The sequence below is a fragment of the Cottoperca gobio genome, chromosome 7, assembly GCF_900634415.1.
Source record: "Cottoperca gobio chromosome 7, fCotGob3.1, whole genome shotgun sequence".
Taxonomy (NCBI): domain Eukaryota; kingdom Metazoa; phylum Chordata; class Actinopteri; order Perciformes; family Bovichtidae; genus Cottoperca; species Cottoperca gobio.
This window is the reverse complement of record NC_041361.1, coordinates 9,596,581-9,610,680: the sequence shown is the minus strand read 5'-3', so window position 1 is coordinate 9,610,680 and position 14,100 is coordinate 9,596,581. Positions and strand designations below refer to the sequence as shown.

Genomic DNA, 14,100 nt, shown 5'->3' with positions numbered 1-14,100 from the left:
TGTGTGCATGCAATGATGCTACTAGGCTACCGTTTAGAAGGCATTCTTACCTGGTGCTTTGGGGTTGAATTGTAGTATGTTTTTGACCTGGCTGAATATATATAAATGATTGCTGGTATTTGTTTTATCTGGAGCAGGCCAGGCACTCTGGGACTGCTAACAGTTTGATTAACAGTGTAAAAAAGTCCCGTGGGAACCATCTCCACCTATTATTATTATTTTAATAGGAATAATTTGTTTTAAATAATTTTTCCTTCCTCTTTCCAGTGATTCTGCCTCTATTGTTGTTTCCAATATTATCTTTGTCCACTTTCCCTCTCTTCATCCTGCTGTCGATGAACTGGGAATGTCCTACCTTATTTTAATAATGTAACTAATTGAGTTTTCAGCTAGTAACCACTTGTATCCACTTGTATCATTTGTCTTCTTCCTCTTCCTCAGGTGGAGTTAGCGTTGTGGGATACAGCAGGTCAGGAAGACTATGACAGACTGAGGCCTCTCTCCTACCCTGACACAGATGTTATCCTCATGTGCTTCTCCATAGATAGCCCCGACAGTTTAGGTAAGGCCACATACAAACTGCTTACAAAATGTAACACTGTCGGTTACATTTTAGCATCATAGCAGTTTCAGTGACACAGAAATAATGTTTTTGTAGTGGTACCTCGGTGAGTCAAGCAGCTGGTTGTGTTTCTTTCCTTTTAGACCGTATTTAATTAGTTTTTAGGTAATCGAAAAGATGCTTGACGAAGCCCATATATGGATTCAATCCACAAAAGGAAGTAAAAAATTTCATTTTGGTAAATGCTCCATTAAATGTGCACATTTACAAGGAGCTCGTCTGGCAGTGCAGTAACTCTATAGGTTTTCCCCTTCTGATAATTTATGTATTTTCTATTACATTTGCTGCCTATGTGCAGACATCATGCAATTAATGATCCATTCAATGATAATGTAATGCTTATTCATATGAGGTTTGCTCATTAAATCATTGGTGTTATTAATCTTGCTGCTGCCATCAAGACAAGCACCACAGTTAGATGATTTCCTGTTCGGGTTTAGCCAGTAAGTAATTCCACACTTAAGACATGACTGTTTCTCAGCTACACCAGTTTGAATAAATAATTGGAAATTGTAATTTACAGTTCAAAAGTAAATTAGAAGTTAATTGAACAGCCTATCCAAGATTGACCTCTTGTAGATTGATTCTGATCAATGCATCCTTAATAGACAATGGCACGTGAATAGATGCGTTTGTTGTTTCCACACTAACAGGGAACAAGATTTCCATTTTATAACCTAGCATACGCAGAATATGTTGCATGCATTTCAGGCCAAGATCTGAGTGTTCCTCAATCTCACAGGCAAAATCATCAGATGAAAAAAATGTCTTGTTCAGCAAGGCTAGCAGGCTCCACCATGTATCAGGGAGGGGTCAGTGACCTCTCGATGTTTGTCTGAACAGTCACAAGGGACTCAGAAAGGGCCTTTCCCCAACAGTCCTTGTAGGGAAAAAAATTGTCTGCGACTAGACTTGTTTTTTTTTTCATTCTTGTAGAGAACATTCCCGAGAAATGGACGCCTGAAGTGAAACACTTTTGTCCCAATGTCCCAATCATTCTCGTGGGTAACAAGAAGGACCTTAGGAATGATGAACACACACGCAGGGAGCTGGCCAAGATGAAACAGGTGTGTGTGTGTTTCTGTATCCTTTTACTAGCAACAAATTATCCCAAAAGTATTTAGAGCCATTGCTTAAGTAACATTTCTAACACTAGGAACTTACTTATTGTGCAGTTAAATGTTCCCTGTGTTATGTATGTATGTGTGTGTATATATATATATGATGAAAAGTAACTCAAGCTGTCAGACGTCTACTGGAGTAAAGAGTAAAATGCGTCCAAGATATAGTATAGTAATACGTAGTAGTAAGTATTAATTTGCATAAAGTAGTAAATGTACTTAGTTACATTCCACCACTGCCCAAAACTAATCAATCTCCCTATTGAATGTCTACACTCTTATTATTTTAACCTACTGTCCGTATATTTGACCTCCAGGAGCCTGTTAAGTCCGAGGAGGGCAGAGACATGGCCAACCGCATCAGTGCCTTTGGCTACCTGGAGTGCTCTGCCAAGACCAAGGACGGCGTGCGGGAGGTGTTCGAGATGGCCACCAGAGCAGCACTGCAGGTCCGCAAGCGCAAGAAGAGGGGCGGCTGCCAGCTTCTGTGAAGGGACGGAGTTTGTTGGCCGATCAGCACCTGAGGGAGGACTCCCCCCTTACGCACAGAGCAAACTTAGAGAAACCTTAAATCAATGGCTTCCGTGGACTATACTTACGTCACAGATATGCCACAGGATAACATGAAAGACTGACACACCTGTTTTAAAAGCAAAACAAATCAGCTTTTTTTTTAACAATTTCCTCTGCTCCTCACTTTCTGTTAGTTTGCTCGTTTTTCTCCACCAGCCTGTTTGTGTGAAGGACCTGTCACTTCCTCCTGTATGAATGTATGTTTGTATTTATATGTGCATATACTTTACAAATATATCCTGTGTGTTATGATTGTTTACAGAGAAGGGTCTTGTAGCTCACATGCCCACTGAATGGCAAGTTTTTAGATTTACTTTTAATAGTACGAACCCCTGCTTCTCTTCAACCTGCACGTACTACCCAGTCTCCTTTTTGTTATATTATTCACCCATAGTCCTATTTCACAAAGTGCTAAATCAGCAGAGTTCCATTTTCCCCAGTTTTTATCTTCTGACAAAAGACTAAATTTAGAGCCTGTTCACTCTGCATTAATCCACTAAAACCTACAAAAACTGAAGCAGCAGTGACTTTGAGCGGAGAAGTTTTGGACTGCACCTTGCTCTGTCCCCCATGGCGATAGATTAAGCCAGCGCTGGAGACAGTGGTCTATTGTCAGACACAATACTGTCAGTCACACTCACTGGCTCAAACTGACTTGCCTCTACGTCACCAACGCCCTTCCCAAACAAGCCTCCTGTCTGAACTCTGCACTGTTGATTCAGATCCAGTCGTTGCATCATTGCTGTACTGAATCTACGGGTTCGGCTGCACACTGCAAACAGATATAGTCCTATTCTGTGTATAAAAGTTTTAATAAACATTCTTATTGACAACTGGATTGACAGCTCAAATGTTGTCTTTACCAATGTGCCGTCTCCTCAGTTTGGCTCACCAGAGCTCATTAGCGTTAGACTTTTTGAAACTGGGTCTTTGTTGTTGTGTAACAGGCCTTTATTTGACACTAAACACACAGGACGTTCCATGAAATGTGATTGGGATAGCTCAGTGCGTAGCCAGTGGTTGGTGAAATGTTTTTCTTGAGTAGCCAATAAAGATCATAGAAGTGGGGTCAACTGAAAAGCAGATGTTGTATATGTTTAACAACTGTGGTGTGTTCGGGCCCAGCAATGAAACAGTCAATTAGAATTTTTTTCCATCAATGCGTCACAAGTGCCATTCCCATAATAATTAGGGTTGCATCCACTGACGGTTGTCTCGCTGAATTTTCTCCAGATGTGTGTTATCATCACTAAGTGACAAAATCATCAAAGCGCCTCATCTTCTTACAGGCAGCCCCCTTGTGCAGCTAGTGTTTCTGTATCATGGCTGGAGCAAAGAGAAAGCCTTGAACACACATAATGGTCCCTACGTTGATCTTACCACCATCGTAAGCTACAACTGTGGTGGTCTTTAACCAGTATATTCAGATCCATAGAATTCACAATGTTACGGGTAGGGCTCATTTCTGAACAGTTCCTCTATGTCTCAGATATCAAAGACCATAGTTCAAGAGAAAATGTTGATTGTGATGACGCTTTACAAACAGGAGTGGGATGTGTTCAATGTCTGGATGAGACATGTTATTAAAGTATTTTTGAAATACTGTAATCTTAACTTGTTTGGTTTAGCTTTTTTTTTTTACAAAATGACTTCAAAATCTTTCAAAACCTTTTAATCTTTTCATATTCAAACATGGTTTGTATAACTTTCCCATTAGCAAAATTGCTTTTGTTTGACAGAACTATCCTTTCATACATTTTTTCAGAAACAGTTAGAAATACACCATTTACATTTTTTATAATATTCATTTAAAAAGCTGTATTGCATGATGGGACACTTGAACATACATGATCCTAAAAGCGCAGTGATGATTAAGCAAAGGTAAAGACTCAATTAAACAACCCTGAGACTGACATTTCTGACTGGTCAAATTCATTTGAAAGAATATTAATTAATTTATAATTCAAGTCTTCAAATCATTTGCTGTGATTATCACAATGTAAAACAGGCATTTGCTGTTTCAAGTCAAGCGTCTTCTCTAAACATGAATCGGCTCCTTTATGGTCTTTGGTCAAGTTCATATAGCTGACAATAAAAACAAAGTGCTATGAGGCCCTGTTTTTTGTACACGTGTAGAAACCTTGTCTTCAAACCACGATGCAGAATGTATCAGGATGGAAGACTGCGCTCTCCTTTCCCTCACAGGTCGCTCCTCCACTCGGGGTCCAGATGCTGCTGAACAGCGCTCTCTGCAGTCTCCACTGGCAGAAAGAAACCAAGTTGGACAAGTTTAACATCAATTCAAAAATGTTCATTTTGAGAATGATAATCCACGTCTCACCTTGAACATCAATGTCGATGTAGAGAGCAGCAAGTCTCTCCACCACATCCTCGTCTTCCTCTACATGCTCATAACCTTTGTAGCCTCCTTCATCCCGACAGTACTGGATGAACCTGCAGAGAGGGAGAGAATAATGTTATCAGACTGCTCTCTTCAATTTTAATTTTAATATATATATATATGTGATGTAAATAATACACATATACTATCATGTAAATAATCTATAGATGTCGAGTTAATATCGTTATCGGGAATTCTTTTGGCCACGATAATCGTGATGGGGAAAACAAACATGTCCTACATGTGACACATACCGGGCCCAGGTAGGATCTGTGTTCAGCACTCTGGGGTTTCCCACCACGATCAGCAGGGCTTTAGCTCGAGTCACAGCCACATTGAATCTCTGGAAGAGAGAAAAGAGTGTCAGAACCATGTTTTGTGTGTACATGCACAGTGTACGTGTTTATGTTGCATACCTTTTCATTCTTGACAAAGCCGAGGTTGAACTGTTTGTCTATGTCTGTGTAATTGGGGCTGCTGCGAACTGTAGACACCAGGATCACTCTCCTCTCCTGACCTTGGAACTCCTCCACCGAACCAACCTAACATACACAAACGTAAACACACTTAAAACACTGCTTTTGTTGAGTGTTTCACTTTACTGAAATATCTTGTTACCTTTAGGGTTTTGATGTCCTGAAATCTGAGGCCTTTCCCAACTTTTTCCAGGGCCTTGCGGATTTTCTGCACCTATGTGACCCGAGAAAAAACAGCTCCAGCTTTTAATCGGCACATAATGAAAATGTTCCGCTTCGACGTGTGTTCATTTGTACTTGGACTAAAGTAATCTGCAACAACAACAAGCTACTTTGTTGTATTTCATGTGTGTTGAATTAATTCTTACCTGTTTCCTGTAGGGGGCGATGATGCCAATGTCACTGGGTGAGATTTTAGCCAGGCCCCTCTTGCCTTGTGCCTCCAGCAGTTTCTTCACATAGTCCATCAGCACCTCCACCTCTGCGACATTAAAGAATGAAGGACTGCTGGCCTCGCGCTCATCAACACCGGTCACGCCGTGGAAAATCACAGGGAAGTCCTGGGAGGTACGAGAAAATACTTTTTATTATATAAATGTTAAACAAAATGTTTTGTGAGAACTTTGAATGCTGAGCTGCTGTGAGGTGGAATAAACTGCAAGCTGACATAAAAAAACTAAAAACATTTACCACAGTTCACAATGTTGGTGTAAAAGGTTTTGTATGGGTTTAAACGTGTTTTCTTATTCTTTAATAATAGTTGCCTCTCTACTACAGTCACTCCTCAATGATAAAAACTAATTGTTTCAGCTCTAGAATGAAATGGCTCCATTACATATCGAATCACAAAGATACAATGAAGTCTTGAGGTGCGGGCGTATTGGTGGTTATTTGTTATGCTTTTATTTCTAAATGACATGGTCTGTACAGTGCGTTTGCTAAAACAAGAAGCATTACCTTGTTCACGAGGTATTCCCATCCGCAGTACGAGTTGCGTAATATTTCATCTGCGTAATACAGCAGCTCTCGGTCATAGAAGAGCTCGTTGGGAACCTCCAGAATGGCAGGATGGGACCTAAAAAGGACAATCAAAGTCAAACACATCATTTCTGTCGAGGAGTGACCTATAACCATCTCTCGTACCACACCTGTAGTTGCGCAGCAGTTTGGTGACAAAGCGATTGTTTAACACGCCCTCCTCCTTCTGGTACGGAGCGCAGTCATTCATCATGCGCTCCAAGAGGGACAGTCCTGCAGACAGCAGAAACACACACAAGTAGGGCGAGACTGTAAGATAAAGTCTGTTTATCAGCTGACAAAAAAAGTGTTCTAAACAGGACAGCGTATATGCGAGTGTGTCTTTACTCACCCATGCCGTATTTCATCGCAAAAGGGGATCTGAGAATGGGTCCGAGCTGTTTGGGGTCTCCAGCCAGAACAACCTGACCAGACTCTGCATCGAGCAGCCCTTTATCCCACGGATGACAAAAATCAACCAACACATAAAACGTTGAATACAATTACAGAAAAACATACTACGGTTTGTTTTCTTACCTGCCAATGGGACTAAACTCTCTGTCTCCACAGCGTGTCCTGCCTCGTCCACAAACACATGTGTAAAGTGACCATCAGGAATGTCTCCTGTGACCATCCTGCAGAGATCAAAGAGTACATAAATGGTAGCCAAATGTCCCCTATAGAAGTTCATCTGAGGAGTTGACTAAGTATTTTTAATGTGAATAGTGCAGTATGAAACGGTGAAATGCAAAAGAAATGATGGCGTCGTGCAGGTGAGCAAACGGCACTTTCAGAGTCATTCACTACCTTCCAGCTGTTAACAGAGTGGTGACCATGATCCTATACTCCATCAGCTTCTCTTTAGCGGGATAATGGTAACACTCCCCTACCAGGTTAGAGCATGCCTGTGAAGGTACCACAATGTCCGTGCACACAAACCTCAATGAGACTATAAAAACACTTAAGAATACAACAGTATCAAACACAACAAGCAACAGTAACTGCAGCAGTATTTCAGCAAGGAGGCGAGTGAATGATCCTGTGTCATCTATAGACCCGGCTATGCATCATGATGTCCACTAGGTGGTAGATTATCTAACTGTGACCAATTGAGTGATAGTGTGAATGAATGCGAGTTACTTTCTGCATCAAATAAATGCTTCACATCTAAAAACGTCATGAATCGAATGCACGGGCACCTACCAGGACTTCCAAAGGGACATATTTTGGGTCCCGGCTGCTTGCGTACATGCGGTACACTTTATGCTCGTCCACGTGGTCCAGAATCTTTTTGCAGAGCAGATCGGCAGCACTGTTGGAGGGAGCGCAGGCCAGGATGTGGCAGGAGGTCTCGGCCTTCTCTATCTGCTTGATTGCCTCCACCAGAGTCACAGTTTTGCCTGAACAGACAAACAACCATCAGAATTAAGTCAAGCGCATTGAATTTATGGCTTTGTGCTCGGCTGGTAGGATAACAGATCAAACCTAAATTGCTTAAATAATGCGGCTCTATTGAAGACCAAGACAAAGTAAAATGCTGGTACTTGCTGTACCTGTTCCAGGTGGGCCATACACCAGGTAAGGGGCCGGTTTGGATGTGCCAGCTACAATGTGTTGTACGGCCTTATACTGCTCATCGTTTTCCTCCAGCTTTGAGTCAAACAGCCTGATAGAGGAACAGAGGTACGATGTCAGAGCTGAGTTAGAGGTAGACAGAGTCAGCCATGTTTAAATGCACAGTGAATCACACAGGCTGCAGTTGAATACTGTTTTTTGCTTAGGAAGGTTCTTAAGTGAGTAAAATTACTTTTTGATTATTCCGATCACAGCCATACCTTTTTTCCATTCAGGTAAATGTCAGGTTATTTTTAAATCTGGAACAGACTTCTTCCATGTGCATGTAGGTGAATGCGCACAGGGGTTGTTTTTTGACACTGGCAGGGATTTGGAATGTAACATTTACCACTACATACATCTGTGCTATAAACTAGCCAGCTAACATGTTGCACTTTATATATAAAGATATGTACAGTCTACAGTATGGGCTTGCATGCCTAACCTGAGTTTTGGAAGTTCAATTTGATGAGAGGAGTCAGCGGGTGCAGCAGGGAACAACACCTCTCCCAGTCTGAATGCTGCTGCCAGCTCTGCTGCTCTGTGCTGAACACGCACAGTCAGGCGGTTGACAATGAACTCAACGTTGAACTTCATGTTATCTACGAAGCGATCCAGCAATCTGCAAACAAATTGACAGACAAACTGTGAATCTCGGATACTAACAAACAGCTTAAGACTCAAATAAATCAATACTTTTATTCTTAATATGTTATAATGATGTCTTGATCTTACTTTGAGCCGAAGCCGAGTTTGACCATGTCCAGCAGCACACTGTGGACATAGCCGCGGTACTTCTCCCCCTTTTCTCCTGCAAGATACACCAGCAGCGAATCCCCTCGAAGCACCGACGGGCGGTTCTCAGACACACCGGGTACCTGGCAGGTGAACGAGAACGAGGCAGGTAAATATGATGCAGTTTATTAAAATATATAGTCAGACATCCTTTTTCTTTTCTGCTCATATTTCATCACAAGCTGGTCTCAGCAATGTATGATAACACTTAAGCCGGTGTACTGCACACCTCCTGAAACTACATAAAGGAGACCCGAGCCAGTAGATATCAGTGTCTACACAATCACGTCACTGATGCTTGTTTCATATGGCTAAAACTACAGTGTGGTTTATGAGTGAATGAATGTGTGACCACATTAACCTCCAGAGTGAGAAGTTTCTTGTTGGCCCTGTCTCTGAACATGACGGCGTGATCATCTTCTTCGTTGTTGGGGATGTTGTATCTCTTGATGTCCACCACCATCTGAAGCTCCTCCAGATACAGCAGCAGCTGAAACTTCTCAGTGTAGTTTTCCCAGCTCAGGGGACTTTTCAGCAAGGCCATTCTAAAAAGACCAAAGAAAAAGTAATAAATTAAATGGCAATAATAATGATACATTTTATTTGGAGGCGCCTTTCAAGACACCAAAGGACACCTTACAAAATACAAGAGATAAAAACAGCAGGACATTGGAAGGGAGAGCAGACAAATAAAACCAGAGATATGGTGGAGACACATGAAGAAAGCAAGAAAGAGAGGGGGGGGGGAGGACACAGGATGATGGAGGGTTAGGGTTAGGAACAGGTGAGTTTTGAGTTGGGACTTGAATGTTGTAACAGTTTCAGACTGTTGGACGTGTGGAGGGATGGAGTTCCAGAGCCTGGGCAATGTATATTTATATTTCTTTTTTTAAATGCAGTATACAGTTTAGATTGTATATGGCATGGGGGGGGATAGTGGATGTACACACTGGATTGTGACACCAGAAAGTGGGGACTGCATGCTGAGTCGGGTTAAGCAACAGAAACACTGGCGGTTAAAGAAGAAACGTGTTTTCGGTTGAATGTAAATAATTAAGTTGAGTCTTGTGATTCAAGTCACTGCAGACTTGTTCTGTAATAAACAAAGAACACAATCTTTCCATAACCTGTGTCTTTACATAACCATAAAAGGTTCCATGAAGCGGTAGTCACTACCAGTATGTATTGTATTGCATAAATGAAATGCGTTGTACACGAACATTCAATTGATAAGTATCAACATTTTTTGCAACTTGCCAGATACGTTAATTATGAACATTTCCTCATGTTCATAGAAATAACTTCCACTGACTGGGATTATGTTTCTCTTCAAATTAGAGTTGCATATAAATGTATTTTCTACTGGCTACACTGTGGAAAGAATGAGATCACGGGTACAAGCGGCCAAAATGTGTTTACTCAGGTGGCTGGCGTCTCCCTTAGAGATAGGGTGAGAAGCTCAGCCATCAGGAGAGACTCAGAGTAGAGCCGCTGCTCCTTTACGTTGAAAGGAGCCAGTTGAGGTGGTTCGGGCATCAAGTAAGGATGCCACCTGGACGCCTCCCTAGGGAGGTGTTCCAGGCACGTCCAGCTGGGAGGAGACCCCGGGGAAGATCCAGGACTCGGTGGAGAGATTATATCTCCTCCCTGGCCTGGGAACGCCTCAGGATCCCCCAGTCGGAGCTGGAGGATGTGGCCCGGAGAAGGGAAGATTGGGGTTCCTTACTGGAGCTGCTGCCCCCGCGACCCGACCCCGCATAAGCGGTGGACGATGGATGGATGGATGGATACACTGTGGCTTTCCAGTTATTACAAAAGGGTTATCCTTTAACTACTGAACTATGGCTGGAAATGACGCCAGAAACTGAACTCAATTTACCTTTTATCACAGACGTACGTCGACTGCTTCAGTGACTGGATGAGCTGGTTCATGTATGGTGGTATTTTATACAGTTTCAGCTCAATCACATTTTTCAGCTGCATCACTGACAGCCTGGCAAGAGGAGACACAATGGAAAAGGTTGGAAACATCACTTGGGGACATGCATCATTTACATTTGCTGTATATTTAACATTGTGCTGAGTGAATGTGGATACCCTTCAGGTCGCTGTCCATCTACAATCGTGTAGTTAGTAGCCTCAGGGGTCCAGGCAGGGAGGGAGCGGGGTTTGTAGGGCGCTATAGGTGCCAGCTCCAGTCCCAAGGCAGTTAAACACTGAGCTTCGATATAGCGTACAATGTGGAACGCAGCGGCGGACTTCAGGTCTGGTTTGAATTCAAAGGCCAGTGTAGCCGGATAGAAACCAACCAAACTGCAGCGGAAGTGAACCTGGACGTTATAGCTGGCACCTGAGAATAGAATATAACAGGTAATAATGTTTAGTGTAGTCATAGTGGTTTATGGGGTCTATAAATTCTCTCTCAGCTGATCAATCATAGCATCATAAATTCAAACAAAATGAAACTTTATGATGTTTGCATTACCTGGTTGTAGACACAGAGGGTTTTTCTTGGTCACGTTGCACTCATCCTTCAGAGAGAAGTCCTTGAGCCAGTGCAGTGGGGTGTAGTAGGTGAAATACACAGGTTCTGTTCCAGTGTTTGTCACCTTCAGATTTACCACGCACTGGTTAGAAAAAAGAAAGAAGATAAAACATTTGTACCACCATCAACAATGGCGTTAACGCAGTTCATCAGATGATCATCAAAGAATGCTACATTATTACCTCACATGAGTCATCGATGCGTAAGCAAAGTTTCCCGTTCTCAAACTGATTGTCGGAATCAATGCAGATACCATGTTTGTCAGAGATGAACTGAGCCCTGTGGGGGCAGAAAGAGCAGGTTATGATGTATAATACTGTATTAAAAAAGGTAGAAGAGTGACTCTGAAGATCACCATTTAATCACAGAAGCAAATATAAATGTACTCTTTCAGGTATATTCTTGTTTTATAGCTTCATGGAGGAATAATAATGGCAGAAGAGAAAGTAGTGAATGCAGGGCCAGTGGCAGAAGTTACAGTAACATGTTTGATAAGAAGCTGTGTAATTCACACCTGTGTGCACTGCTGTCATTAGCCATTAGTCTGGGTCCTGCAGTTTACTTACAACACTGCCCACTCTGTCCTGTCCCATCTGCTTGTTAAGGGTACATTAAGTCTGTTGTTGTGGGCCTCGACTCCAAGGAGGACCCTTTAGTTGTTGACTGAGACTTTTGTGTATAAAGCAAACGCGTTCAAACTTTATCTTGTGTTGAGTTTAATTTGTGAGGATTGTGGTTTAAAAAGAAATAGTATAATAACCTTGTTTGTGTATAAAATGCTTTTAGACAAACTGCTATTTCAGATATCTTGTAGTAACAAGCAGAGGTAAGAACAAACTAATAGATAACGAGAGTCCTTTTTTGATTTCCACAGCCCCAAAAGCCTTTTCTGTGAGCGTTGAAATCAAAAGAGGACTCTCATTATTTGGTCCTGTTACCTGTCTGTCTTCAGTTTGTTCATTAGAAGACTGGCCAGGTTCCTCCGGGCTCGAACTCCTGTGTCTGCCTCATCTCCAGAGGTAAAGGTCTGTACTGTCCCGGAACTGGCCGCTCCCCTCTGGACTGTTTCTGGCTGACAGCCCCTTGGTGAATGCCACTGGTCCACAAAAAGAGCTGTGACCTGTGCAGAGGATCACTTCATGTCAATTGTGTCTTCGGATAGAAAAACTACACCGGGAAACTGTGTAGCTTCAGTTAGCTCAAGTTCAGCCACAGCACCGGGGAACTGCAAACTCCCTGCTGCTGCCGTTACACAGGTATACCAGCCCGCTGGGGCTTGTTCTGGCTGAGCTAGAGTCTCTTTGGCCACTGACTGGGACACCGATGGAAAAGCCCCACGTGAAGATTATAAGACAGCACTTTTAGCAGTTTGGTTGAATTTTGGTATTCTTGCCCTGACTGACTGACTGACAGGCATTACACCGGAGTAAATGCACAATATAACGAATAAATTAGAATACAATAAATATGCCAAACTGCAAATAAAATATAAACATTACAGATTGTATGGACCCAGTTTAGAGGTGAAATACTGCCCCCTATTTCTTTGGAGCAGGTGGTTTGGAATTACACATTAAACCTTTAAAAGAAAATATTCTAAATGTTTTCCAGTTTATTATTTTTTCAACTCACAAACTCAACATACTGAATTTAAATAAATAAATAAATAAAAAATATATATATATAAATAATGATAACCAAGACAGTAAAAAAAGGGCCAAATAAACTTCATATATCAAATTATAAGAAGAAAAGAAAAGTACATTATTCTTCATCAGCTGACAGGAAGTAATTACGGACCTAAGCTGTTACCTGGAAATAACCATAATATTTGACCTTTAAATAAATAACTGATCCACCAGAATAGTATTTTGGAATCAAGATTAAAAACATAGATTTGTATACTTTACATTGTAGCAGTCATTTGCGGTGCAATGTGACATCACTATTGTATGTGACCTAGTTATTTATAGTGTAGTCACATGTCTAATGGACTTTGCCCCATAAATGTACAGCAATTAAACTCGTCAAGATTAAATTAGTTAAAGACAGTTCCATATAACGACACGTCTGGGCTATATCCACCTAACAGTGCTTCTATGTTTAATCAAATTGTACAAGTCATTTAACTAAAACCAAAACCTTTATCTGATCAAAGCTAAACTTCTATTGAGTAAAGTGACAAAAATAATAATGAAGTGAGCCAATATTCATAATTATGTAAAACTGGCTGGGGGGAATACAGTGTGCCGTTCAAGTGACATTGGTCTCGATGCAGCTGATGAAAGCCAAAGGTGAAACACTGACTGCATTATTATTTCAAAAGCTGAAAATGCGGTTCCAACACATTTGAAATAATATTGAAATATGCTTAGGTCCATCAACTATAGGCCTAACACGGAAGTGCCTACCTTGGAGTTGAAGCGAATATTGTCTCTTCGTCTTGTTATTTTGTTGGACACCTTCAGGGCATAGAGGACTGAACCGAACGTTGGATCTTTGGTCAATGCATTCCTAAAAAAAACAACATTTAATTTCGGAAACAAATACAAAAGCTGCCATAATATACGAACAGTAAGATCTACTTAATATTCCCATAATACAGAACTCACCTGCTCCTGAATTCGTTGTTGTAAATGTCTCTTAGTTCTAATCTGTCTTTGATGGATGCTCGATTACTTTCATTCAGAAACTCAAAAAACTCGACTCCAATTGTGCAGAGTACAGATAACTTCAATTAACCATGATCGAAGATTGATATGATCGAAGATGTTCAAACAAGAACACGTCCTGATGATCCGCCCGAGTATTGATGGTGTATCGCTCAACTCACACCATATATTTACATCATTGAGGAAATCCCAAAAACTGCGGTTCTCTTTTCCTCCCCGGACATGCCACAGGGGCGGTGTTTCTCTGTCTCTCGTATTACGGAG

The 14,100-nt window shown here is 41.5% G+C and overlaps 2 protein-coding genes across 2 annotated transcripts in view; one reads left to right on the top strand and one right to left on the bottom strand.

Annotated features, from left to right (window-relative positions):
- The window catches only part of LOC115010789 (rho-related GTP-binding protein RhoA-D), a 17,740-nt gene extending 13,821 nt beyond the window's left edge, over positions 1-3,919 (top strand). The window contains exons 3-5 of the mRNA XM_029435578.1: positions 442-562; positions 1,559-1,689; positions 2,061-3,919. Coding sequence (XP_029291438.1) covers positions 442-562; positions 1,559-1,689; positions 2,061-2,234 — 426 coding nt within the window. The 3' untranslated portion in view covers positions 2,235-3,919. The remainder of the gene's footprint in view (positions 1-441; positions 563-1,558; positions 1,690-2,060) is intronic.
- A 53-nt stretch (positions 3,920-3,972) lies between these two features.
- On the bottom strand, positions 3,973-14,024 carry LOC115010761 (putative helicase mov-10-B.1). The gene is made up of 23 exons (XM_029435525.1): positions 13,777-14,024; positions 13,576-13,678; positions 12,103-12,284; positions 11,347-11,443; positions 11,105-11,246; positions 10,717-10,969; positions 10,499-10,612; positions 8,981-9,164; positions 8,560-8,702; positions 8,270-8,446; positions 7,764-7,876; positions 7,414-7,610; positions 7,018-7,115; positions 6,748-6,845; positions 6,563-6,661; positions 6,342-6,444; positions 6,151-6,268; positions 5,562-5,753; positions 5,336-5,407; positions 5,134-5,259; positions 4,972-5,060; positions 4,658-4,770; positions 3,973-4,577 (listed from the first exon to the last, which is right to left on the bottom strand). The coding sequence occupies exons 3-23, from the start codon at positions 12,123-12,125 to the stop codon at positions 4,516-4,518; spliced, it is 2,613 nt and encodes an 870-aa protein (XP_029291385.1). The 5' UTR covers positions 12,126-12,284; positions 13,576-13,678; positions 13,777-14,024; the 3' UTR covers positions 3,973-4,515.
- Between the last annotated feature and the right edge of the window lie 76 nt (positions 14,025-14,100).